The sequence below is a fragment of the Ochlerotatus camptorhynchus genome, unplaced genomic scaffold (assembly GCF_037179485.1).
Source record: "Ochlerotatus camptorhynchus isolate MF236.1 unplaced genomic scaffold, CSIRO-AGI_Acam_v1.1 ptg000102l, whole genome shotgun sequence".
Taxonomy (NCBI): Eukaryota; Metazoa; Arthropoda; class Insecta; order Diptera; family Culicidae; genus Ochlerotatus; species Ochlerotatus camptorhynchus.
Genome location: NW_027040592.1, coordinates 4292811 through 4319381, shown reverse-complemented (window position 1 = coordinate 4319381; position 26571 = coordinate 4292811). Strand labels below are relative to the sequence as shown.

General features: G+C 39.7%; 1 protein-coding gene across 4 annotated transcripts in view; it reads left to right on the top strand.

Moving 5' to 3' along the window:
* Window positions 1–57: 57 nt before the first annotated feature.
* The window catches only part of if (inflated), a 188840-nt gene continuing 162326 nt past the window's right edge, over window positions 58–26571 (top strand). For 2 of the 4 annotated variants that reach the window (XM_065219279.1, XM_065219276.1), the window contains exons 1-2: window positions 64–183; window positions 6114–6852. In XM_065219279.1, the coding sequence (XP_065075351.1) occupies window positions 6491–6852 (362 nt within the window). In that variant the 5' untranslated portion in view covers window positions 64–183; window positions 6114–6490. Of the gene's footprint in view, window positions 184–6113; window positions 6853–26571 lie in introns of all 4 variants that reach the window. The other 2 variants (XM_065219277.1, XM_065219278.1) reach the window with 2 other exon arrangements.

The following is a 26571-nucleotide window of genomic DNA, read 5'->3' as shown; positions in this document are numbered from 1 at the left end:
AGCCAGCAGCAGGCGCGTGCGTTCATTCGAGATTCAGTTTTCTGCCAGCCGTCGTGAAGTTTGGACGCGTGAAAAGCCGTTCGTCCGCCGTTTTTCGGAATTCTTAGTGTGTTCTTAGTAGCTTGCACTTAGTGGAAGTGAGTAGTGAGCAATCAGCCGTTGGTTTTTGGTTACTAGTAGTAGGTGGGTGGCTCATTGTGGGGGTGCGGTTTTAGCAGGTTCTACCCCCTCAACAACTTACACTCCGGCGGTGTGGGGGATGGAGCGCAACTAGTTTTCCTCAGTTGATTTGCCTTATTTAGTAATAATTAGCGAATGGGTGCTAAACCGAAGATGAGTGAAGATCGGTGAAGTGGTTTAGACAGAGCCGAGCGAACAGATCGTTGATTGTGGTGTAAATTGATGTAACTGATCGATTAATCGTCGCTCTGAGTGGCCTGCAGCAGCCGTTCTGCTGTGGGTGTTTTCTGGGGAGGAAAATTTTCACGATTTTCCACTGGCGACGAGCGAAGATCAAGTGAGAAGCAGGCCGTGAAAAGTGCAAAACTCCCATCGTTCGCCGCCTGCTTCGCTACCTTTTAGTGGTGTGGTGAGAAAATGATGTTCTATTAATAAAGGCGGCGGCGGTTGTTGGCGGTGATGAAGACGAAGACGGTGTGCTGATACTGCTGTTACAGCTTTCGTTTGTGGTGTGCAATATGAAGAAAATGGGAAAACATGTGTGCGCTGTGCACGGCGATCGGATCAGGGAGGATGTCGATTTTCCGTTACACTTGGCGCGCGTCGCGACGCATATAGGTGAAAAGTGTGTGCGAGGGAAGGGATGCTGGTTGCGACGTCCCACGTGCGTTTCATCACACAGAGAAACGGTTCAAGGCGCGTCGTCGTCGGTGTGACTCTTTCTGTGACTAATCCTCCAACGCACGGCACGGCACGGCGGAGCATAGTCCTCGGAGAGCTGCTAGATATGCCTACTAGAGCGAGCGTTTGTTCTGCTGCGAGTGCGATTGTATTGGCAGCGCGGAGTTGGCTGTGATCTGTGTGATTTTCGGTGTTTATTTCGTGAGCTGCTTTGATTGCGTGCGATTGGCGAAGGTGGACGAGGAGGCGTTCATTGAGAAGGATTATGTAATTTTTATTTAATATTTTTTTATGTGGAAAAGGAAGTGACCAGTGATGCCATTGCTACCGACTTTTGTATGCGAAGCACCACCCCATAAAAAAGAATTGGAATTCCTTTCAAATTAGCCCAATTTTTAAATCGAAAATCTCCACAAAAGGAAACTCATGGAACTCATTTTACAATAATGTTGATAATCTGATTAATTATCACCAGGAATGCCAGATTTAAAGACATGTTTTCACTTTGAAGACATTTGGAATTCAGTGAAGACTTTTATTTTCCGCAGACATTTTGAAGATATTTCATGTTTTGTGAAAACTTTTGAAGCCATATGCAGACCCTTGGAGATTGAAATCTCAGATCTCACAAATTCCCAGTGCCCTAGAATTTTGAAAATTTGTTTCAGTTCAGCATTTTCAAAATTATCAAAGTATAAGAACCCTAAAATGCTAAGAAGTCTAAGACATTTGATTTTTTTAAATTAGCAATGTTAAAAGTCTAGCATTTATAATATTTCTGTTAATCATCCATATTCGGGAGATTTATTCACAGGATTTCGTTGGGATTTGCTAAAGATTTTTGTTTATATAATCAAATACATTCAACTCATATAATTTTCTTAAAAAAAAAACACTTGAAATTCGCTCTGAATTCACATCGAATTTCTAATAATTGTAGCATGATTACCTTAAAATCCTTCTGATCCTTTTGGAATTATCTGCAGCATTAGTATTCCTCCAGAACTTCGATGGAATTATTCCTTGAATTACTTTTGATTCCTCAAAATATGCCACTGAATTCTCATGGAATTCCGCTTTTAGTTTCCATAAAATTTTCACAGCAATTGCATTGGAATACTCCATGGAATTACCTTCAGGCTCTCCTAAGAATTCCCCTGGAAATCTCATCTGAATTCTTTTGGAATACACCTTAAATTTAATTTAGATTTATCCTCAGAACTTCCATTGAATTCTTCTCATCATTCTCCTGAAATTATAGCCAGTTCTGCCTTGGAATTCTCTTAAGCATTCTTTTAAAATTCTTCTTAAATTCAGCTATAACTCTCCTCACAATCCTAATCGAATATTCCTTGGCATTCATTAAGTGTTTTCCTCTTCTCTGGTGGAATCATGCTTCGATTTCGTTTTGAATTTCTCATCAGAATTACCTTGGCTTAGTAATTATGCTTAATTATTCATTTGCATTTTCTTCTCACCTTGGAATTCTCCTTAGAATTAAATTGAAGCTCTTCTCGATGGAATTATCCTCAAAACTGCCCTTAATTACCTTCGAAGCATTCCATAGATTTCGCTTGAAGTTCTTCTTAATTCTAGAATAGAATTCCAGTCGAAATACATCTCAAGACCAACAATTGAAATGGCGCCAACTCCATTTTGTAAACAAACATTGTAAGACCATTTTCTAGCCAACCAAAGTCCGCCAACACAAACCAACAAAATGAACAGGTAGGGGAAATTCTCCCCTACCCGATTGTGTGCTAGGTTTGCGAATGTAGGATTCGGTTCGTGAGAAAATGGCCTTATAACGTTTGTTTACAAAATGGAGTTGAGGCCTTTTCAATTGTTAGTCTTGATCTCTTCGAATGCTCCATAGAATTCCCTTTAAGTTAATTCTTCAGAAATTTTCAAGATAATGCCACGAAATTCCAGAATCATGAATATTTTCTTCAAGCCCATGAGTCTTGAACATTTTCTAAGATCCATTGAAATGATATTTGTTATCAAATCAGGGATCTTTGAAAAATTTCACGGTCCGACATCTGAATCTTCGATCTAGAATCTTGAAAATTTCTTCAAGCTTGGATTGTTCTTTTTGCAAGGTCCAGGAATTGAAAATTTTTGACATCCCTATAAAATTGTCTTGTTTTAGAATCTGAGAAATCTGACTCATGATTTGAATTTTTTTTAAATCTCACAATCTTGAAAGTTCTTCAATTAATTAAATCTTAAAAATGTGTCTCAGACCTTAAAATAATTCCATTTCAAAATGTCTAAGGCGATTTCAAACTTGTTCCTTCTTTTTTTTTAAATTCATGTTTATGACCCATGTTTATCCCAGTAGCGTTATCATAAATTCTAGTAGTTACCTAAAATTATAAAATATTTCAAGATTCTTGAACTTACGAAATCTTTTATAAATTCTGAAAATTTATCAAGTTACTGTATAGGGGTAGCATTCTCCCATTCCACTCTTTTATGATGTTATGCAGGGCTGTCATCTGATCACTCAATGCACGCAATGTACTGATTTTCTGAAATCCACAAAGTGAGAACCAACCAAACACAAAGTTTGCTAGCCTTTCACCCTGTGTAAGCGTAACGCAGCGCAGAAGAGAAGAAATACACACACACCCAGGAATATCGAAAACGCAAAGTGTAACCACCGCTCCGACCACTCCGATACAAAGAGCACCACTTAGTGTAGAGTTGCAATTGGGAAACCCAGCAAAAAGACAACATTCTTCTTCGCTATGCACTTCTTCGTCTCCTATACATGCCATCGTGGTAAGCTCGGAGTGTACCGCTAACTATTTGGGAATGGTTTCTCGAAGATAAGTTGAAAAACAGTGTGCGAAGCAAATGGGAGAATCGCACTCTCTGTGCCGAGTGTTGTACGATGCATGAACAAAGTTGCTATGCAAACGCTCTGCGGTGCTTTCCAGCCCTGATTTCATGATTTTGAGCAATGACACTCACGCTACAGACCTTGAACAGCGGATAAATCTGATGCTTGGCCAGCTCATCCCTGATCAGGCTGGCTTCCTTCGACGTGCTAAACGGCGGGAGAAACTTTTCCCGTTTCTCAATAACGTATCCTTCACTATGGCGCTATGACGAATCGTAAAAACTCGACCTTCTCCGACTTAAAACTGTGCTTCATTGGTTGTTATGGGCACTGATTCTCATTTACGCTCAAATTTGGCCAATTTAGAGCTTGTGAAATGTCAAAATGGCCTCTTCGAAATGTTTCAAAAAATTGTAGCACGGAAACAACTCTTCTGATCGCAACGACGTCTCAGACAAAGTTGTGCATAATTTTAACCAATCCAATTAAAAATAACCTGTAAAGGCATTTGGGAATATTTAGAATTAAACATATTTTTGTTATTTTTACTTAAAATTACTAATATTTGTTTTCCTCTACAACTTTGTCTCAAAAGTCATTTCGATCAGAAAAGCCGTTTCCGTGCCACAATTTTTTTTTTTAAATCAAAGATGCCCTTTTGAAAATTATACGATCTCCAAAATGGCCAAATGGTCCATAACAAACAATCATGCAAAGTTTCATGCAAATCGGAGAAGATCGGGCTTTTCCGGTTCTTAATTTGCCGTGGAACTGCTTTATTGGTTAAAGCCCTCTAGTATATACATGATCGTCCAAAAAAAGCTGTTCCAATCAGTCAGGGGTGCCAGATTTGAGGATATGGCTTCATTTTGAAGACATTTGAAATTCGGTGAAGATGTTTGACGACAGCTTTTAAATCTACCAAGCTCGCAGAACATCTACACGGCGAATGAGAACAACCCAAGTTTGAGTTTAGTTCACTCATAATCGCCAAAAGTGCAGGAACTCAGCGATGAGTAAAATTTGTATCATGGTTTCCTGTGGAAACGCCGTGTATAAACTTCACCAAACTTCCTGAAAAACCCTCACATTTTCTATCCTACTAGGAAGTTTCCTGATATTAAACAATGTTCAAAGGACGTCCAGGGAGTTCAAGAGTCGCTCAAATTTGAGCAAATCAGTGCCAACATTTCAAAGGGGCGTAATTGCTTTTGTAAACAATGACTTTAGCTGTGAATTTCTCGCGAATGAAATCTTACCTCTCCAAAATTACAATGCTAGCTTGTAGAGGAAACATTCATCTACCTGCTGGTGTCATTATTTTTCATGAGTGAGCTTTTATTCGCGAGAAATCGACGGCTAAAGCCATTGTTTACAAATAAAATTACGCCCCTTTGAAATGTTGGCACTGAAATGTGAAATTTTTCTCGAATATGAGTGAGGTTTACTGAAAATGGAGCAGATTTTTACTAATTCTATGAATTGGTCTATGCCAGTAACCGTGGTATTAGCAAAACGGAGTTGACGAAGTTTGTGCTGAAAATTTTACTCAGTCTAGGAGTAGTACCAATAGACTGAGTGAATCCAATATTTACTTTTCTCATATTCGGGAAGTTTTTCCTGGACAAACCTGGAAAAACATGGGGCAAATTTACTTATCACTGAGTTCCTGCACGTTATGTGATTTTCGAGTCAACTAAACTCAAATTTGGGTCGTTCTCGTTCGCCGTGTAAACCAAAATCTCGCCGAAATCAATGTTTCATTTCAATCCCCCAGTATAGCTACTGTCCAATTGTGAAACATGACAAATTACACTTCGTCACTTTTCTCATATTCGGGAAGTTTTTCCTGGACAAACTATGAAAACCCTGGAAAAACATGAGGCAAATTTAATCATCTAGCACTTTATGTGATTTTCGAGTCAACTAAACTCAAATTTGGGTCGTTCTCATTCGCCGTGTAAACCAAAATCTCGCCGGAATCAATGTTTCATTTCAATCCCCCATAGTATAGCTACTGTCCAATTGTGAAACATGACAAATTACACTTCGTCAATTTGCGCAAAATCAAACGGCCAATCAAAGCATCCTACGATGATTAGAACATCATTTCACCGTTCAGGGTCGTCCGTCAGCCAGCAGTCATCGTGTGAGAGCAGATAAGCATCCTTTTGCTTTCTTCCTTCTTTCACTTTTCCTTATCGGGGTCGTCGTCGTCATAGAAGTTTTTAGCTATAGGTAGCTCAAGCCCTGATAAGAAGCCTCCGACGATCGTGGTACGCACGTTGCTCGTAAAACTCCCAACCCGCCACAGCTGATCCTCCTCGATCGGATAGAACAAGAACACTGAAAACCGAAAACCGAAAAAATGGGATGTGATTCACATTCTCCGATTTTGTTTCAGCGTGCGAGATAACAAGTGCGATGTTTCAGTTGGTGAGGTTGTAAATAATTTTTCAGGAAAGAAAAGCGCGCCGAAGTGGGGAAGTGGAATATTGTAGTTTTCCTGTAGGGAAGTATGAAAGAAACGGGCCAGCCGGAATCGAAGTGAGTGAGTAAGAAGCAGCGGAAGAAGAATGGCAGTAGTCATTGATAGGTTGTAGTGCGTGGTGTCAAAGTTCAAAAATCTCGCGATCTTGACGCGGCGCGTCAATATTTGTTAGTCGTCATCGCCGGCGCCGTGAGGTGCGAGAGCAACAACAACAACAGAAAAGGAGACAAAGATTAGTATTGAGGTATCGCAGCAGGCTGGAATTTCCGTGGTGGTCGCGCATCGATTCGATGAGAACGAAGAACGAGAATTCAAACCGCGACAGGCGGATTGAGCGCGAAAGAGACACAAAAATGGCAACGATAAACGACCCTGGACCCGCTGCTAGTGGTGGTGGTAGTAGTAGCAGCAGCAGCAGCAGCAACAGCATCAGTAGTAGCAGATGGAGCGAAGGCGGTAGTAAAGTCAGCAGAACCAATGCCAAATTGCACCTGTTCCTGTCGGTGGCGATAGCGTGGTTGGCCGCGTGCCTACTGTGCTCGCCAGTGCAGGGATTCAACGTGGACACCGTGAACTATGTCCTGCACGAGGGTACGGCCAATTCGATGTTCGGGTTCAGCGTCGTTTTGCACCAGGAACAGCAGCGAAGCTGGTGAGTTACTCCGTTTCCCTTTTCTAGCTTCTGTGGGTTGGGTTTGAAGTGGGTCAGTTTAGTGGTCGATAGAGCGTTCTTCACCAACTGCGTTAGCAAATGTTTTCAATGGGATTGTTTTCAAGCGAAAAAAAGTCGGAACGTGGAATATGGCTGATCTTAGTTACACACTTAATCTAGCTCGGTAAAATCTCCAACAGCCGATTACCTCGGCATTTACTTTTACTGATATCTCTGCAAAATATCTGTTTGTTAGCTGATATCTCAGCAAAATGTTATTTATTAGCTGAGTGTCGGCAATTGTTTTACTGAATCAAAGCAAATTGAATTGCAGAATCACTCGGCTGTTGGAATCTCGGCGAAAATTTTTAAGTGTGTAGAGTGCCTGTAAGTAGAATGACGTCATGTCCGGCATTTGACAGGTCTTGTGCCGATTACCAAGCCATTGACAGATAATCGACTGTTCCAATGGTCCCTTTGTCAAGCAGTTTTGTCGTAACTTTCTACCAGCAATTTCACAAATTACTATTTTTTTTATGAAACGCACAAATCTGGATCAACAATAGAAAAGGGCCCATCAGCATTTGTAAACAAACCGTTCTGAAGTCCTTTCCTCAGAAAACGAAGGCCGCCCACGCAAACCAATACCATCATTGAATAGGGGAAAGTTTCCCCTATACGATTGTGTTGGTGTGCGTGGGTGGCATTTGGTTTGTGAGGAAAGCACTTTATAACTATTTGTTTACAAATGCTGATGGGTCCTTTTCTATTGTTATTCCAGAAATGTTGGCTACTTTTTTCATGGTTCTAGAAGGAAAAATCACAAAATCTCGATTAATTTTTCGAAGGAACGTATCAACTTTTGTAAACAATGCATTTGATCGTCGAATTGGCGTAACTGTCTCTCCCACGCATACTAACACCACTATTAGGTAGGGGAAAATTTCCCCCAATTTTGCGTGTATTTCGAGCAGATTGCGGGTAAACTGAATAAATAAGCGTGTTTTCACTTGTTAAAAAGTTTGATAAAAGTGCACGGTGAACTTATTCTGTATGAAGCCAGACTAAGTGCTCGGAAGACAACAAATCGATTTGACGTAAACGTGCACTTTGATCGCATTTTTTAAGCAGTCCAGTTTTAATTGCAACCAATAATAATAAATTGTCACATCTTCGTGGCACACGGCTGTAGAATCCGACTCAAATTCGCTAAAACGCAGGTCACTCGTGGATTGATTACACATTTTCTTCATATTCGAAACAGTGCACATAGTTTCTGATGAATTCTCCGTGAAATTCTGCGAATTTTGAGGTGTCGCACGAATTGGTTCAATGAAAATTATAAATTGGCCACATTTACGATGCCACCGGATCCAGTTCCGAGGTCCATACAAAGTGCACGGGAACTTCTACAAAGTTCAAGGAACTTCTGTACAAAGTTCAAGGACCTTCTCTACAAAGTTCAGGGAACTTCTCTACAAAGTTCAGGGAACTTCTCTACAAAGCTCAGGGAACTTCTCTACAAAGCTCTGGGAACTTCTCTACAAAGCTCTGGGAACTTCTCTACAAAGCTCAGGGAACTTCTCTACAAAGTTCATGGAACTTTTCTACAAAGTTCAGGGAACTTCTCTACAAAGTTCAGGGATCTTCGTTACAATGTTCAGGGAACTTCTCTACAAAGTTCAGGGAACTTCTCTACAAAGCTCAGGGAACTTCTCTACAAAGTTCAGGGACCTTCTCTACAAAGTTCAGGGAAATTCTCTACAAAGTTCAGGGAACTTCTCTACAAAGCTCAGGGAATTTCTCTACAAAGCTTAGGGAACTTCTTTTCAAAGTTCAGGGAACTTCTCTACAAAGTTCAGGGAACATCTCTACAAAGTGCAGGAAACTTCTCTACAAAGTACAGGGAACTTCTCTATAAAGTTCAGGGAACTTCTCCACAAAGTTCAGGGAACTTCTCCACAAAGTTCAGCGACCTTCTCTACAAAATTCAGGGAATTTCTCTACAAAGCTCAGGGAACTTCTCTACAAAGCTCAGGGAACTTTTCTACAAAGCTCAGGGAACTTCTTTTCAAAGTTCAGGGAACATCTCTACAAAGTGCAGGGAACTTCTCTACAAAGTTCAGGGAACTCCTCTACAAAGTTCAGGGAACTTCTCTACAAAGTTCAGGGAACTTCTCTATAAAGTTCAGGGAACTTCTCCACAGTTCCGGGCATTTTTACAAAGTTCCGGGAACTTCTCCACAGTTCCGGGCATTTGTACAAAGTTCCGGGAACTTCTACAAAGTTCCGGAAACTTCTACAAAGTTCCGGAAACTTCTACAAAGTTCCGGGAACTTCTACAAAGTTCCGGGAACTTCTACAAAGTTCCGGGAACTTCTACAAAGTTCCGGGAACTTCTACAAAGTTCCGGGAACTTCTACAAAGTTCCGGGAACTTCTACAAAGTTCTGGGAACTTCTACAAAGTTCCGGGAACTTCTACAAAGTTCCGGGAACTTCTACAAAGTTCCGGGAACTTCTACAAAGTTCCGGGAACTTCTACAAAGTTCCGGGAACTTCTACAAAGTTCCGGGAACTTCTACAAAGTTCCGGGAACTTCTACAAAGTTCCGGGAACTTCTACAAAGTTCCGGGAACTTCTACAAAGTTCCGGGAACTTCTACAAAGTTCCGGGAACTTCTACAAAGTTCCGGGAACTTCTACAAAGTTCCGGGAACTTCTACAAAGTTCCGGGAACTTCTACAAAGTTCCGGGAACTTCTACAAAGTTCCGGGAACTTCTACAAAGTTCCGGGAACTTCTACAAAGTTCCGGGAACTTCTACAAAGTTCCGGGAACTTCTACAAAGTTCCGGGAACTTCTACAAAGTTCCGGGAACTTCTACAAAGTTCCGGGAACTTCTACAAAGTTCCGGGAACTTCTACAAAGTTCCGGGAACTTCTACAAAGTTCCGGGAACTTCTACAAAGTTCCGGGAACTTCTACAAAGTTCCGGGAACTTCTACAAAGTTCCGGGAACTTCTACAAAGTTCCGGGAACTTCTACAAAGTTCCGGGAACTTCTACAAAGTTCCGGGAACTTCTACAAAGTTCCGGGAACTTCTACAAAGTTCCGGGAACTTCTACAAAGTTCCGGGAACTTCTACAAAGTTCCGGGAACTTCTACAAAGTTCCGGGAACTTCTACAAAGTTCCGGGAACTTCTACAAAGTTCCGGGAACTTCTACAAAGTTCCGGGAACTTCTACAAAGTTCCGGGAACTTCTACAAAGTTCCGGGAACTTCTACAAAGTTCCGGGAACTTCTACAAAGTTCCGGGAACTTCTACAAAGTTCCGGGAACTTCTACAAAGTTCCGGGAACTTCTACAAAGTTCCGGGAACTTCTGCAAAGTTCCGGGAACTTCTGCAAAGTTCCGGGAACGTCTACAAAGTTCCGGGAACTTCTACAAAGTTCCGGGAACTTCTACAAAGTTCCGGGAACTTCTACAAAGTTCCGGGAACTTCTACAAAGTTCCGGGAACTTCTACAAAGTTCCGGGAACTTCTACAAAGTTCCGGGAACTTCTACAAAGTTCCGGGAACTTCTACAAAGTTCCGGGAACTTCTACAAAGTTCCGGGAACTTCTACAAAGTTCCGGGAACTTCTACAAAGTTCCGGGAACTTCTACAAAGTTCCGGGAACTTCTACAAAGTTCCGGGAACTTCTACAAAGTTCCGGGAACTTCTACAAAGTTCCGGGAACTTCTACAAAGTTCCGGGAACTTCTACAAAGTTCCGGGAACTTCTACAAAGTTCCGGGAACTTCTACAAAGTTCCGGGAACTTCTAAAAAGTTCCGGGAACTTCTACAAAGTTCCGGGAACTTCAATTGGCTGCACTTCAATAAAGTTAAAGATCTTTGAACTTTTTCGAAGTTACCTGAAAATCTGTGAAGATCTACAAAGTTCCTTGAAGTTCTTTAGAGCAGTTCCAGACCAAATAGAGCCCTTCCACGCAAAAAAAGCGAAAACAAAAATTGGATTTTTGAAGCGACCTTCTCCGATTTGTATGAGACTTTGCGTAATTGTTTGTTGCGGGCAATGATTCACTTTTTTTTTCTAAAATTCGGTCATTTTGGATCTAGTAAAATTTTCTAAATGGCGAACCGAATTCGTTAGTGGTGGCCCAACCAGCAAATTTCGACTGTACTACTAAGTTCCCTGAAGTCAAATGATGTTTCTTTAACTATTTCGCTGCTCTTGCCTTCCAAGTAGGGCGTTGATGACGCTAATGACTCAGTTTAATAAATCTGAAATATTGAACAGCCTTACCCGCTCGCAAATTTGTAAAAGTAGCGCTGAAGACATGTGAAGACATGTTGGAGATTTTTTCGAAATACACCTGACATCTCTGACCAGCACAGCTGACGTGTTGACAGAACCAAGATGCTTCCTACAGGGAAAATAAAAACTACCCTAAATTTGAATTCTTTTAACTTAATTTAGGGTTGAGCCCAAGAGGTAAGTCACTGAGCACATTGTGCCGAAATTACATTCGGCACAGCTTGGGCACATCCATCGGCACACCTTTGGCATACCTTCGACATACCTTGGGCACAATCTCGTAGGCATTGGATTGTTGTAAATATTGGAGCACTGCTGGACAACTGTCATTGAAGTTGTTCACAGCATTACGTGCTGTTTGACTGTATATTCAGGAACATCCTCTAATTGAATATGCCAGAGAAACTCAGACCAGCAGTTCACTTATAGATCTAAATACGAAACGTAGGTTCTAGAGTGGGCTCAAGAGAAAGAGGCAGTTCATCAGACCCCATTAGTACCCTTAATTCACTAAAATTTCGCACACCCGCCACTTCCCGCGTCATCCTAAATCCGATTTATTCTTGCGATTTCAAGCCAAAATATTCATGGTGTCAGAAATACCGGGTTGCCGGGATGGGTATTTAACAAACAATTGCAGCTTGCTCTATGACCGGCACAACTGCGGCACACTGACAATAAAGATGACCCAAGATTGGTGTGCGGAAAAAGAAACGAGATATTCGCCTCACTCGTGCCTATCATTCAATAAGGTACTAGTGAGTAATTGGGGTTTACTCCAATTTGAGTCAGTTGAACTTAATTCTGGGTGGAACAAACTTTGTGAGTATTATTTTCCGGCGTCAATCGCAAACTAATTTAAGCTGTTTGCTTCGCGCAGCACATTGATGCAATTCATCCACCCAAACTTTTTCAGTGACGATCGATTGCCCCTCCATGGGCGTAAAGGAATGTTGTGAAATCAAATTGCTAATTTTTTATGAAGCATTTCTAGACTTACCCTTTCAACTGAAACATGAATCATCTCTCTGCAACAAATTCCATTCGGAGCGCTGATTAGCCTTGAACTTCAGATATCGCCAACTATTTGGATTCGTTAAATTTCTTCGTTTCGAGCTGTTGCTCGAACGCATACGTTCGACAATTAAGCTCGCTCGAAACAGAACCCGATTGCGGCCAAAAAGTCGCATATGTTTATCATCCGAAACGGAAACCGATAAAAGTTCGCCTCGAATGAATTTGTTTAACTCATATTTCCTTCAGGTTTTGCACTAATCCTCGGCGCCGGTAGAGCTCTAGCGGTGTGTGTGAATGTAAATTGATCATGATTTGTTGTTTATTTTAGTCCGACAGACTAACAACATCACACCTTGCTCTCGGTGAGGCAGCAACCCGGTTGCTAGTTTCTAGTAAAATAGTGACAGCTGTTGCAACCGCCTGCAGGCTTTACCACGCAGGAATTGGTGTTTCGGTTTCCGATATTTTTTGGCATACAGTAGGCCAAAACATTTGCAATCTTCAGACAATCTGGCACCCTGGATCACTTGATTTTGTAATTCATCTCAAGTGCTACCACACTAAAGTGAACATGGCCCATTAATATTGGACTTCAACTCCGACACACCGAGTGTGCGTGCGTGCGTGTGGGCGCGTCCAACCCGCACAGTGTGAAAGCTATTCCGCCCATCGCCGAGCTTGATCACCATCGGAAGACGCAAGATCGAACCGGTTCGGCACGACGCCACTGTCATAATGTCATTTAAAATAATCAAAATATGCCCCACGAAACAACTGTCAAACGTTGGGTGCGACCGTGACCAAACCAGCTGATCCTCATGACGATGATCTCAAAATACCAACAATGGGATGCCCTGTGTGCGTTGTTTCTCCAAATGACGTACACGGAGCGAAATTTGCCATATTAATTAGAATTGATTGCTCACTTAACACCTACATGGGCGTCCTTCTACATCGCTTTATTGTCATATATACAGTCTGCAGTTGTGCAACTGCGATCTGAAAATGACCGAGCCGACAACAATCACGACTTCCTCTGGTCTTGAAGCTTGCTTCACCTGTCTTCAATTTCGTGGTTTTGACTAATGAAAAGTCCACAAAACTTCACTAATTGCACTGTTTACCGAAGTAATGGATCAACTGCATCGACGGTCGACACAGCAAGCGTTGCAAACTGGCGGCCGTCGCAGAAGAAAGGAACATATTGTCCATTTGTTTGAAATGTGGTGTTCTAGCGCGCCGTTGGCGCACGCGCAACCTACAATGTCAAACTCTGACGTAATGTTGTTTACCGTCGTCGCGTCAGTCCGATCGTCCGCTGAGTCAATATTGAAGCTTGGTTCTGGCACACCGCGACGACGAAGGCGGCCGGTCCTAGGCAGCTGATCTTGCTCTCTCCAAGTTGGACCAGCGACCGGCCGTTCCGTGCAATTCGGTTTCCGTTCGGTGTGAAATCGAATTTTTATCCGTGTTCAAAACAGAGAACCACCGAACGGATATGGAGTGAGTGTGTGTGTGTATGTGGTAACAATTTGGCGTGGGCAGAATGGTAGATCGGATCGAAATGTCTATTGGGAACGATGACGGCATATTTTACGCGGCGTGTTTCGTTTGAATTGAAGATTGTTGTGTGGAAGATTGATCGGTGGAGTGGAGTTGCTCCGTAATGGTGTAATATACTGTAGAAAATTGTTTTTTTGCTTCCTGAGCGATTAACTCGAACATTCGGAAGAATCAAGGTATATTTTTGGTTAGATTTGATTGGTTTCGTTTTAGTGTGCAGGGATTTGATTGGCATTCAGGGATGCCAGATTTGACGACATGGAAAATTGCATGGAATTTTACCGTAGTTTTCAAAACCTAAGAGATTATAAAGGAAATTACGTGATCATCGGCGTAGTTCTGAGAACTTCGGAGCAGTCCTAGGAAATTCAGGAAAACAGCGGTGGTTTAGGAAAATTTCGAGAATTTTAAAGCAGCTCCATTATAATCAGAAAAATAGTGAGAACCTTCCAGGAGCTCCAAAGATTAAAGATAAGTTAAAGAGCATCGTGGAAGTTCAGAGAACTTAATAAAAAAATCATATGTTTCACAGAAGCTCCGGGAAATGAGGGAAGTGCAGAAAACAAAATTGTTAAGGTACTTATGTTCCGAAGTAGATGTAGTAGATGTAGATGTTCCGAAGACCGAAAGGAAATACCGATCATTTCGGGAAAGTTTCAGGAATGCGCGATGGTAAGAGAAGTACTGATAACTTCTTTGAAAACTCGGGCACCTTCGAGAAGTTTCCAGCACTTAAAGGCAGTTCAATGAGCTTCAGGTAAACTGCCTAAAGCCTTCAGAGATATCCAGAGAAATTAAGGAAAGTCTAGAAAACTTCAGAGAAGTCCAGAGATCGTGAGGAAATTGTGAGGATACTTTAAAGAAATTCCGAGAACCTCAGAGAAACTACGTCTAGAGATCATCAGAAAAGCTCAGAGATCTCAAGGGCAGTCCCAATAGCTTCAGGAAAGTCCAGAGATTTTTAGCAACTAATTTTGGGGATGTTTATTGGAATGTAAAGGTTATTTTCGATAAATTCAAGACAGCTCCATGAATTTCAGAATAAAAATCGAGGATCTTTAAGAAAGTTCTGGGAGTTAACTCGAAGCTAAAAAAACTTCAAACATAATTTGGGAGCTTGAAATTTTCAGGAAAGTTTGAAGATTTTTGGGACAGTGCCAAAAACTTCAAGAGAATTGCGAGAGCTTCAGGGTAGTTTAGAGAACATCAGGAAAGAAGAGAACCTCAAGGTGTTTCATTTACTTCAGGAAATTACTTTACAGAAGGCCCGAGAGACTTAGAGAATTTAAGGTAGCTTCAGCATAGCTCCGAAATCATTATTTTCTTTATTAGAGAGACTATCGGCCTTAGGCTGGAAATTTTCGAGCTATTGACCAGGAAAACCGGAAAAGAACCTGCAAATTGATTTAAATCTTAGATCTAAAAAACTTAAATGTCCATAAAAGCTTCAAAAAAGTTTTTTGAGTCCATGGTTTTTGAAAATTTGTGAAGATCCATAATCCTTTGTCTCAGACATTTGGTTTATTTGAAGTTATAAATTGGAAAGTCCAGCATTTCAATCAATCGAGTCCCAGAGTCTTGATAAAGTGAGGTATTACATTTCTTTTTAGTATGATAATTTTCCCAAACTTTTCAAAGTCTCGAAACCTTAAAAACTTTCCGAAATCTGGATCATGATTTTTTGAATTTCAGTACTTTCTCTAATATTCCCTTATTATTTTATTCATAGAACTCTAGAAATTCTCTACAAAATCAAGAAACTCCCCTTTAGATTGTCCTGAAAATACAGAAATCTTCAATGGAACTGCTCACTAAATAATTTTTTGATTTCTGCTCAGGAATTCTTTGAAAAGTTCTCAGGATTCCCCTGGAATTCTCCTTTGAATTCCATTGAAATTTCCCTAGGAATTACGTTGAAATATTTCATTGAATTGCTTTGAAGCTCTCCATTTAACTTCCAACGGAATTCTCCTCCTCATACCACTTCTTAGAATTCTTCTAGAATAATCCCAGGAGTTATCCCAGGAGTTATCCCAGGAATTATTCCAGGATTTATTTGAAATGCTTCTCAGAATTCTCCTGGAATTCCCCTTTGAGTTCAATTGAAACTCTCTTAGGAATTGCGTTGAAATACTTCACTGAATTATTTTGAAGTTCTCCATTTAATTCCCTGTGAAATTCTTCTCATCATTCCACTGCTTAGAAAATTTCTGGAATTATCTCAGGAATTCTTTGAAATATTTCATAGATTTCTTATTTAAGCTCCATTTAAATTGCCCTAGGAATTGAGTTGAAATATTCCAATGAATTCCTTTGAAACTGTCAATTTAATTTCTTGTGGAATTATCCTCATCATTCCACTGCCTAGAATTCTTCTTGAATTATCTCAGCATCTCTTTGAAATGTTCTCAGAATTCTCCTTTAAGTTTCATTGAAATTCCCCTCAAAATTGCGTTGAAATACTCCAATAAACTCCTATGGGACCCTTTATTAAATTTCCTGCGGAATTTTCCTCATCATTTCACTGCTTAGAATTATTCTGGAATTATTTGAAATATTTCACAGAATTCTCCTTTAAGCTCAATTGAAGTTACACTAGGAATTGCGTTGAAATATTCCACTGAATTTCTTTGATGCTCTCCATTTAATTTCCTGCAGAATTCTTCTCATCATTCCACTGATTAGAATTCTTTTGGAAATATCTCATCAAATCTTTGAAATGTTTCTTAGAATTCTCCTTTGAGTTTAATTGAAATTTCCCTACGAATTGCGTTGAAATTCTCCAAAAAATAAATTTCTTATGGACCCTTTATTTAATTTCCTGCGGAATTCTCCTCATCATTTCACTGCTTAGAATTCTTCTGGAATTATATGAAATATTTCACAGAATTCTCCCTCAAGTTCAATTGAAATTCCTCTAGGAATTACGTTGAAATACTCCACTGAATTCCATTGAAGCTGTCCATTTAATTTCCTGCGGAATTCTTCTCATAATTCCACTGCTTAGAATTCATTGAAATATTTCACAAAATTCTCTTTTGAACTCAATTTAAATTCCCCTAGGAATTGCTTTGAAATACTCCACTGAATTCCTTTGAAACTCTCCATTTCATTTCCTGTGAAATTCTCTTCATTCCTACTGCTTAGAATCCTTCTGGAATTATCCCAGGAATTCTTTGAAATATTTCACTAAATTATCTTTTAAGATCAATTTAAATTCCCTTAGAAATTAAGTGGAAATACTCCACTGAATTCCATTGAAGCTCTCCATTTAATTTCCTATGGAATTCTTCTCGTCATTTCACTGATAAGAATTATTCTGGAATTATTTGAAATATTTCACATAATTCTATTTTAAGCTCAATTGACTAGGAATTGCGTTGAAATACTCCACTGAATTCCTTTCATGCTCTCCATTTAATTTCCTGCATAATTCTTTCCATCATTCCACTGCTTAGAATTCTTCTGGAATTATCTCAGCAGTTCTTCGAAATGTTTCTCAGAATTCCCCTTTGAGTTTCATTGAAATTCCCCTATGAATTGCGTTGAAATACTCCAATAAATTCCTTTGAGGCCCTTTATTTTATTTTCTGCGGAATTCTCCTCATAATTCCACTGTTTAGAATTCTTCTGGAATTATATGAAATATTTCACAGGATTCTCCCTTGAGCTCAATTGAAATTTCGCTAGGAATTACGTTGAAATACTCCACTGAATTCCATTGAAGCTCTCCATTTAATTTCCTGCGGAATTCTTCTCATCATTCCACTGCTTAGAATTCTTTCAAATATTTCACAGAATTCTCTTTTAAACTCAATTTAAATTCCCCTAGGAATTGCGTTGAAATACTCCACTGAATTCCTTTGAAACTCTCCATTTAATTTCCTGTGAAATTCTCTTCATTCCACTGCTTAGAATTCTTCTGGAATTATCCCAGGAATTCTTTGAAATATTTCCCTGAATTATCTTTTAAGCTCAATTGAAATTCGCCTAGAATTGCGTGGAAATACTATACTAAATTCCATTGAAGCTCTCCATTTGATTTCCTATGGAATTCTTCTCGTAATTCCACTGCTTAGAATTATTCTGGAATTATTTGAAATATTTCACATAATTCTATTTTAAGCTCAATTGACTAGGAATTGCGTTGAAATACTCCACTGAATTCCTTTGATGCTCTCCATTTAATTTCCTGCATAATTCTTTCCATCATTCCACTGCTTAGAATTCTTCTGGAATTATCTCAGCAGTTCTTCGAAATGTTTCTCAGAATTCTCCTTTGAGTTTCATTGAAATTCCCCTAGGAATTGCGTTGAAATACTCCAATAAAGTCCTTTCTGGCCCTTTATTTAATTTCCTGCGGAATTCTCCTCATAATTCCACTGTTAAGAATTCTTCTGGAATTATATGAAATATTTCACAGGATTCTCCCTTGAGCTCAATTGAAATTTCGCTAGGAATTACGTTGAAATACTCCACTGAATTCCTTTGAAGCTCTCAATTTAATTTCCTGCGGAATTCTCCTCATAATTCGACTGCCTAAAATTCTTCTTGAATCATCCCAGGAATTATTTGAAATATTTCACATAATTCTGTTTTAAGCTCCATTGAATTTCCCCTATGAATTACGTTGCAATACTCCACTGAATTCCTTTGAAACTCTCCATTTAATTTCCTGTGAAATTCTCCTCGTTATTCCACTGCTTAGAATTATTATCCCAGGAATTCTTTGAAATATTTCCCTGAATTATCTTTTAAGCTCAATTGAAATTCGCCTAGAAATTGCCTGGAAATACTATACTGAATTCCATTGAAGCGCTCCATTTGATTTCCTATGGAATTCTTCTCGTCATTCCACTGCTTAGAATTGTTCTGGAATTATTTGAAATATTTCACATACTTCTATTTTAAGCTCAATTGAAATTCCCCTAAGGATTGCGTTGAAATACTCCACTGAATTCCTTTGATGCTCTCCATTTAATTTCCTGCATAATTCTTTCCATCATTCCACTGCTTAGAATTCTTCTGGAATTATCTCAGCAGTTCTTTGAAATGTTTCTCATAATTCTCCTTTGAGTTTCATTGAAATTCCCCTAGGAATTGCGTTGAAATACTCCAATAAATTCCTTTGAGGCCCTTTATTTTATTTTCTGCGGAATTCTCCTCATAATTCCACTGTTTAGAATTCTTCTGGAATTATATGAAATATTTCACAGAATTCTTCCTTAAGTTCTATTGAAATTCCTCTGGGAATTACGTTGAAATACTCCACTGAATTCCATTGAAGCTCTCTGTTTAATTTCCTGCGGAATTCTTCTCATAATTCGACTGCTTAGAATTCTTCTGGAATTATTAGAAATATTTCACAAAATTCTCTTTTAAGCTCCATTGAAATTCCTCTAGAAATTGCGTTGAAATACTCCACTGAATTCCTTTGAAGCTCTCAATTTAATTTCCTGCGGAATTCTCCTCATAATTCGACTGCCTAAAATTCTTCTGGAATCATCCCAGGAATTCTTTGAAATATTTCACAGAATTCTGTTTTAAGCTCCATTGAATTTCCCCTACCACTGCTCAGAATCCTTCTGGAAATATCTCATAAAATCTTTGAAATGTTTCTCAGAATTCTGTTTTAAGCTCCATTGAATTTCCCCTATGAATTACGTTGAAATACTCCACTGAATTCCTTTGAAACTCTTCATTTAATTTCCTGTGGAATTCTCCTCATAATTCCACTGTTTAGAATTCTTCTGGAATTATATGAAATATTTCACAGAATTCTCCCTTAAGTTCTATTGAAATTCCTCTGGGAATTACGTTGAAATACTCCACTGAATTCCATTGAAGCTCTCTATTTAATTTCCTGCGGAATTCTTCTCATAATTCGACTGCTTAGAATTCTCCTGGAATAATTAGAAATATTTCACAGAATTCTCTTTTTAGCTCCATTGAAATTCCTCTAGAAATTGCGTTGAAATACTCCACTGAATTCCTTTGAAGCTTCAATTTAATTTCCTGCGGAATTCTCCTCATAATTCGACTGCCTAAAATTCTTCTGGAATCATCACAGGAATTCTTTGAAATATTTCACAGAATTCTGTTTTAAGCTCAATTGAAATTCCCATACGAATTACGTTGAAATATTCCACTGAATTCCTTTGAAACTCTGCATTTAATTTCCTGCGAAGTTCTTCTCATCATTCCACTGCTTAGAATCCTTCTGAAATTATCCCATTCTTTCAAATGTTTCACAGAATTCTCTTTTAAGTTCAATTCAAATTCCCCTAGGAATTGCGTTGAAATACTCCACTGAATTCCTTTAAAGCTCTCCATTTAAATTCCTGTGGAATTCTTCTCACAATTCCACTGCTTAGAATTCTTCTAGAATTATCTCGGCTATTCTTTGAAATATTTCACATAATTCTCTTTTAAGCTCAATTGAAATTCCCATAGGAATTGCGTTGAAATACTCCAATAAATTCGTTTGGGACCCTTTATTTAATTTCCTGCAGAATTCTCCTCATCATTCCACTGCTTAGAATTCTTCTGGAATTAATTGAAATATTTCACATAATTCTCCTTTAAGCTCAATTAAAGTCCGGAATCCTCGTCATCATTCCACTGCATAGAAGTTTTCTGTAATTATCCCAGGAATTCTTTGAAATATTTCACATCATTCTACTGGAATTCTCCTTTGAGTGTAATTGAAATTCTGCTAGGAATTGCAATGAAATACTCCACTGAATTCTTTTGGAGCTCTAAACATTGCACTGCTTATAGTTCTTCTGCAACTATCTCAGGAATTCTTTGGAATATTGCACAGACAGAATTGCGTTGAAACACTCCATTGTATTCCGTTGAAGCTCTCAATTTAATTTCCTACAAAATTCTCCTCATCGTTCTACTGCTTAGAATTCTTCTGGAATTATCTCAGCAATTCTTTAAAATGTTCCTCATAATTCTCCTGCAATTCTCTTTTGAGTTCCTTTGAAATTCCCTTAGGAATTGCGTTGAAATACTCCACTGAATTCCTTTGAAACTCTCCATTTAACTTCCTGTGGAATTCTCCTCATCTTTCCACTGCTTAAACAACCCAATGTGTTAGTGGTGCAGTGGTAAGCGTGATTGCCTCTCATTCCAAAGGGCCTAGGTTCAATTCCAGTTGGCGCCTCCGGGATTTTCTGAGGCATACACTCGGAAGGGAAGTAAAGTCGTTCCATGAGCCGGTTCATGAGTTGAAGGGTCGACAGATAGGGTTCAGGTGTGGATGCTACCTCCCTGGCGTCGGTAGCATTGGTACTCAGTACGATGTGAATTCAGATCCAAACCCTGTTTAGCCAATCCCTCAACCACACACGAACAGACGTAACTCTTCGAATACATTTTCCTTTAAATTCTCGTAACGGAACTCACTAACGACATCTCGCGAGCAATTCGCGGAAAATAGCTTTTCTCAAACAATGTTGTATGCAAGTTCGTTAGAATGTATAGAAACGTCAAAATGATCCGCGCTGTGGTGAGGTTATTCGAGGGGTATTTAAACTGAACGGATAAATACGTGTAAGACGATTGAGGAGAAAGGGTTACGTCTGTTTGTCTGTGTCCAGACCACTGTTCTATCCTGAAATAGTTGTTTTACGTGTCTAGATTCTTCTGAAACCAAAATCCTTATGCGACTCAACAAATCACATGCCAATTGGTAAGAATTATCCGAAAGTTGTCAGAACTTCTCTAGAGTTCCCAAAATCGTCCAGATGTCCTTTGATCGAACTTAAAGATCCGCTAATTTTCCTGAAACTCTCGGAAATTTCCCGAACTTAACATAACTTCTGTAAAGATATTTAAGCTTTTGTGAGTTTCTATCGACTATTCGATGCTCTCTGGATTTCTCTGAAGTTATTTCAATTTTTTTTTAAATTCCCTGGATTTTTGAACTTCTTTGGATTTTTCTGAAGTTTCCAATGAAACTTATCTGATGTTCCGGATATTTTTCTGAATTTCTCGGAACATCTGAGAAGTTCCCTAATCTTTTCTGAAGTTGTCTTAACTTCTTTGAAGTTCTTTGGACCATTCCCTGGCCATTCGATTGCCGTCAATGGACGGCAATCGATGTCCGTTGGTGATTGGCACTAGATTACGGAACCAGAGACCGACGTTAAATAAAGGAAACGAAGCAAAACGACCTTTAAAAGTTTGTAAATCATATTACCTAGGTGAAGTTGATTGGCTGGTTTAACCACTTAACACATTCTTCAGAGCACAGTCATAGTTTCGGCCAACCAACTTGAGTTTGTTAGTTCGGCAAACATTTCAACCCATCTCCGGCTAATTAGTGTTTCGGAAACTATCCTTAATGTTGTAGTGTTTAGCACCTTTTGGATCATTTAATTTTCTTCTGACACTTAGTGTTAATTGAAACGACTTTTCAAACTGCCAGATGTTGATGGTAAAGTGTGCTCCGACGACCAAGACGATTACAAATAGGTATGAATCGAACAATGTTGCATCAACAAGGGGCGGCTGTCATCCCATTTGATGGAAAGGAAAACTTGGACATTTTCATCTGAAATTTACGACTCAAAACTTTCCATTCAATCCACTGACTGACTGAGCGTAACGAATCACTCGAGAAGTAAGATTTTCATATAAATGAAGCACAATCCCACCACTGCACGTCGTCGGTTCGCTTGATTTATGATGATGATCCAAGGTACCGTCTTCTACCGCGCGTGATATCTACCGTGTGACGAATGGTTTTAGTGGATGAAGAGGTGCATGACGAAAGCAGGGCCTCCCATCAGAATTGGGTTAGTGACGCCCACGATGCATCTTTTTACGTATCTCGCTTTCATCATAACGCCAGATGACAGACGAAAAGTGCGGTTCCATTTGGCTATTTTCTAACCGTCAGACCATTTTCGCTCGGCTTCCTGCGGGTATAATCAATTGCATTAGAAAATTGACTTCCTGCTGACATATGGCCGATCGCAGTAGCCGATGATTGCACGTCGGGAAAACGACGATACCTATCAATTTCCGGTGGTATAATTTGTTAATTCGGTTTTGTTTGTTCACTTTACAAAGCCACTTTGAAGAACTACAATGTAAACACGCCACAGAGCCCAGATTATCTCACCTGTTATTATCGTTTCAAAGCGTACATAAAAGACCCTACCGAGATTCCCCGAGCGGCGATGCTGCACTCAGTTATGACATCATCATCTTCCATCTACCTGTGTTCTCCCTTCGTTTATCTCCAGATTCTTCCCACATCCTCATCCTCACGTGTTCGATCCTCTGCAGGGCTCGCGTGCCAGTGCAATCGAAAGCAAGCGAGATAAATCATCCTGAACGACCACGACTACGGTGACGACCTTGCCCAATGCACGCATCATTGACACCTACCTTTATTATGCTTCTTGTCGTTGTCGTCGTCGTCGTCGTCGTAGTAGGCCCTGATGACTTGCAGCAGCGAAGGAAGGTGTGAACAACTAACCTAAATAAGCCACCTACCACCCGTGAGTCACTTTCGTTGCCCGTTTTGTTTACCTGATCTCTGGTACGGGAGCTCGGGTATACGAAAACAATGAACAAGCGGTTCCAGAGCTCAGCCGGTCCGGTGATAATTATCTGTCTACCTGGCAGTCCTCCCTCACTCTGGCAAAGCAAGCGGCGCCTGGTCGCTGTCATCCAGTCAGCAGAGGTAGCTGCATATCCGGTCGCAGTAGCCGTGTTCGTCGTCGTCGTCGTTGGTGATGTGCTGCATTCGGTGTTGACTTGACTGTGTGGTTTTTTTTTATCGTATTTGCATATTAACGACTTGATAAGCATCGTCATCATTGAGAGCGTCATCATTAATCAAATGGAACCAAATATGTGCGATGGACTAGTTGATATATTTAGCTACAGATCGTTGGTGGTCGTTTCTCGCCCGGTTGCATCATAGCACAGTCACTTTCTGATACGAAGTTCCACTTCTGTTCTGTTATCATAGTTTATTACAGTTTTCATGTAAAACTAGCAACACTGTCAGCTGTTAAAACAATCTTGTTTTTCAATTTCTCCACCGTTTTAAAATTACGCATAATAGGCTCTTTTGATTCACCATCAATGTAGAGTCGGTGTATAATGAGTCACGCCAAGAGTGAAGCCAAGTCTACCTGATGAACTGTCAAACCGGCTACCTATCGTGCAAAGTAAACAAACATTACGATGCTATGAAAGGTTCACGAAAGGTATTGCTATAAAATATAAAATATAATCGAGGAAATAATCATAAACACGCAGTGAGCATTAAATTGTCTTGGATACGTTTGGTAATGATCAGTAAAGAGTATTTCTACTATTTTTTGTTAAGATAATTTGACAAAATCACTGATATAATGATTTACTACAGCCGCTATTTTTTTTCTCGATAGAAGTCATTTGAAGTTGCCAAGTGAAAATAAAGGAAATCTTTCGAAAACCGTGATACGAGTTCAACTGTTTTTCTCTTGGCGTGACTCATTATACACCGACTCTAGTATTAAACAGTATCGTTTTTGCAAGGATCCTGCTAGTGTCCAGGAATATTTTTGTTGAGAAAAATGGAAAAAGTGCCTTAGTGGTTATGATCTTCCGGATTTCTTGTGTGTGAATAGTTAAGGTGCAAATCAGTTCAGATGTGTGGAAAATCGTAAAATAAGACAATAACTGATGGAAATTGGAAAGATGTTCAATGAAAAATGCTTTAATGCGTTGTGAAAAATCCTTCTTCTGATGTAAACAAACGATTTGCTTGACGTTTCCTTGCGAACTCGCGCGGTACCCTCTACGTTGGTGGTGCATTAAAAAGGTCTATATTCATAGTCTGGCAGATAGAATCTCGGGAACCAATTGAACTGTCAAATAACGAAATCAATGGAGCAAATCACGACCAACAACAGAAAAGAGCACATCAGCTATTGCGAACAAAATTTCGGAAACCGTTTTCTCGTGACACAAGGCTGGCCTACACAAACTAACACCATCTTTAGGTTGTGGAAAGTGTCCCCTATCCGATGATGCTGGTAATTTACCTTCGATTGGCGAGAAAATAATTATCACCGTTTTCTTTACAAAAGTTGATATTGCCTTTTCAATTGTTGGTCTACAATATATCCGCTTTTTGATAGATCGTAATTCTATCCGCCAGACTATGAATATAGCGACTATACTCTTCATTGGTGGTGCTTAAAAAGGCATATTCACACTAAGATTTCGTGTTCGGTAAATTTTACCGAAATCAGAACAACTGAACGTTCGGTAAAACATTGACCTTCATTTTAAAGGCTATTGAACTTGAAAATAATTTCAAAACATGTTCAACCTTTGCTTAAATGATCAAATCTTGTCATTTTAGTGGAGATTTAGTTTCAAAGTAGCTGAAAAGCAATTGAATTGAATTGCATAAATTTTACCGAACAGTTCAGCTGTTCAGATTTCGGTAAAAATTACCGAAGTCGGCAATAATTTTTAAGTGTGTATAGTAATGTCGCACTTATGTTAAATTCTCATTTGGTGACGGTCGAAGCGCGCTGCAACCCCGCCCATGAAGATTCTACACAGGTGTGTAACTTATAGCAAATTCGTTTATTATTCAGTTCCAACCTGGATCTGGTATCAAGATTGGGTCTGCTTGTTTTCTGACAAACGTCAGTTTGATCGTTTGTTTTTAAAACCCAACTCAGGTTGAGGTTCGCACTGACAAAAAGTTCGGTTTCGCACTGGGTTAGAACTGGTTCCAACCCCGATAGTAAACGAATTCGCTATTAGATAGTATTTTATGCCAGCGGCTTGAGGAGCGAATCTTGGATAACGAGCCGCCGTGTGTTAAATCAATGAGCACAGTCGTACGACCATTAAGAGAGAACATATCAGGCATAACATTTGATAACGGCACAAAAGCATTTGTAAACAAATTTTCTAAGGCTCTTTACACGCGAACCAAAGTACGCCCACGTAAACCAACAACATCATCGGATAGGAGCAACTATCACCTTTCCGAAAGTGGTATTGGTTTGCGTGGGCGTACTTTGGTTCGCGTGAAAAGGGCCTTAGAAAGTTTGTTTACAAATGCTTTTGTGCCGTTATCAAATGTTATGCCTGATATGGTATAATCCCATTTTGAGTAATTATCCTGCCACACACAATAATCCTATGTACAGAGATTAGCGGAAATATTATCAGACGTTTTGGCAACGTGATTTGTTTTGTTTACAAAAGCTGCCAACACATGCCGCGGAGCAAAATGTTTCAGTTTTGTGCGTGACTTTATAACTGGTGTTACTTCGTGAACTCAGTTATTCCTAACGGAAGCCTCGACATGGCATCAGCATTCGCATGATCCGTAGACTTCCGGAACCGGATCTCGTAACCGAAACTTTCCAAATACGTAGCGTAGTGTTGCATCCTCAATGTTGACATGACCGGCAACCCTTTGTGCTCTCCGAAGATTGGACGTTCCGTGCCTTCTGGGTACACGTGACTCAGCACGGCTCCTACTTCGTAGGGTGAAGCGTCCGTAGAAAGTGGCAGTTCGGATGAATAGTGAACAAGGCTAGATAAACATTTCAAAAGCTTCTATCTGCATTGATCTATTCCCTTCATCGATTTTCTCTTTCGTCAATAACTCAGCTGCAAAACCTTTTCCTGTTGTATTTGACATTTTGGACGCTAGATAAGAACCTCCTTTATCGATCTATGGGGTAGAATTCAAGGGGGCCACCTCTGTCAAATACGAACAATCGTCGCCTACCTCGCATAACTGGTTCCAAACGTAAACAAGCCATAAGAAACCTACAGG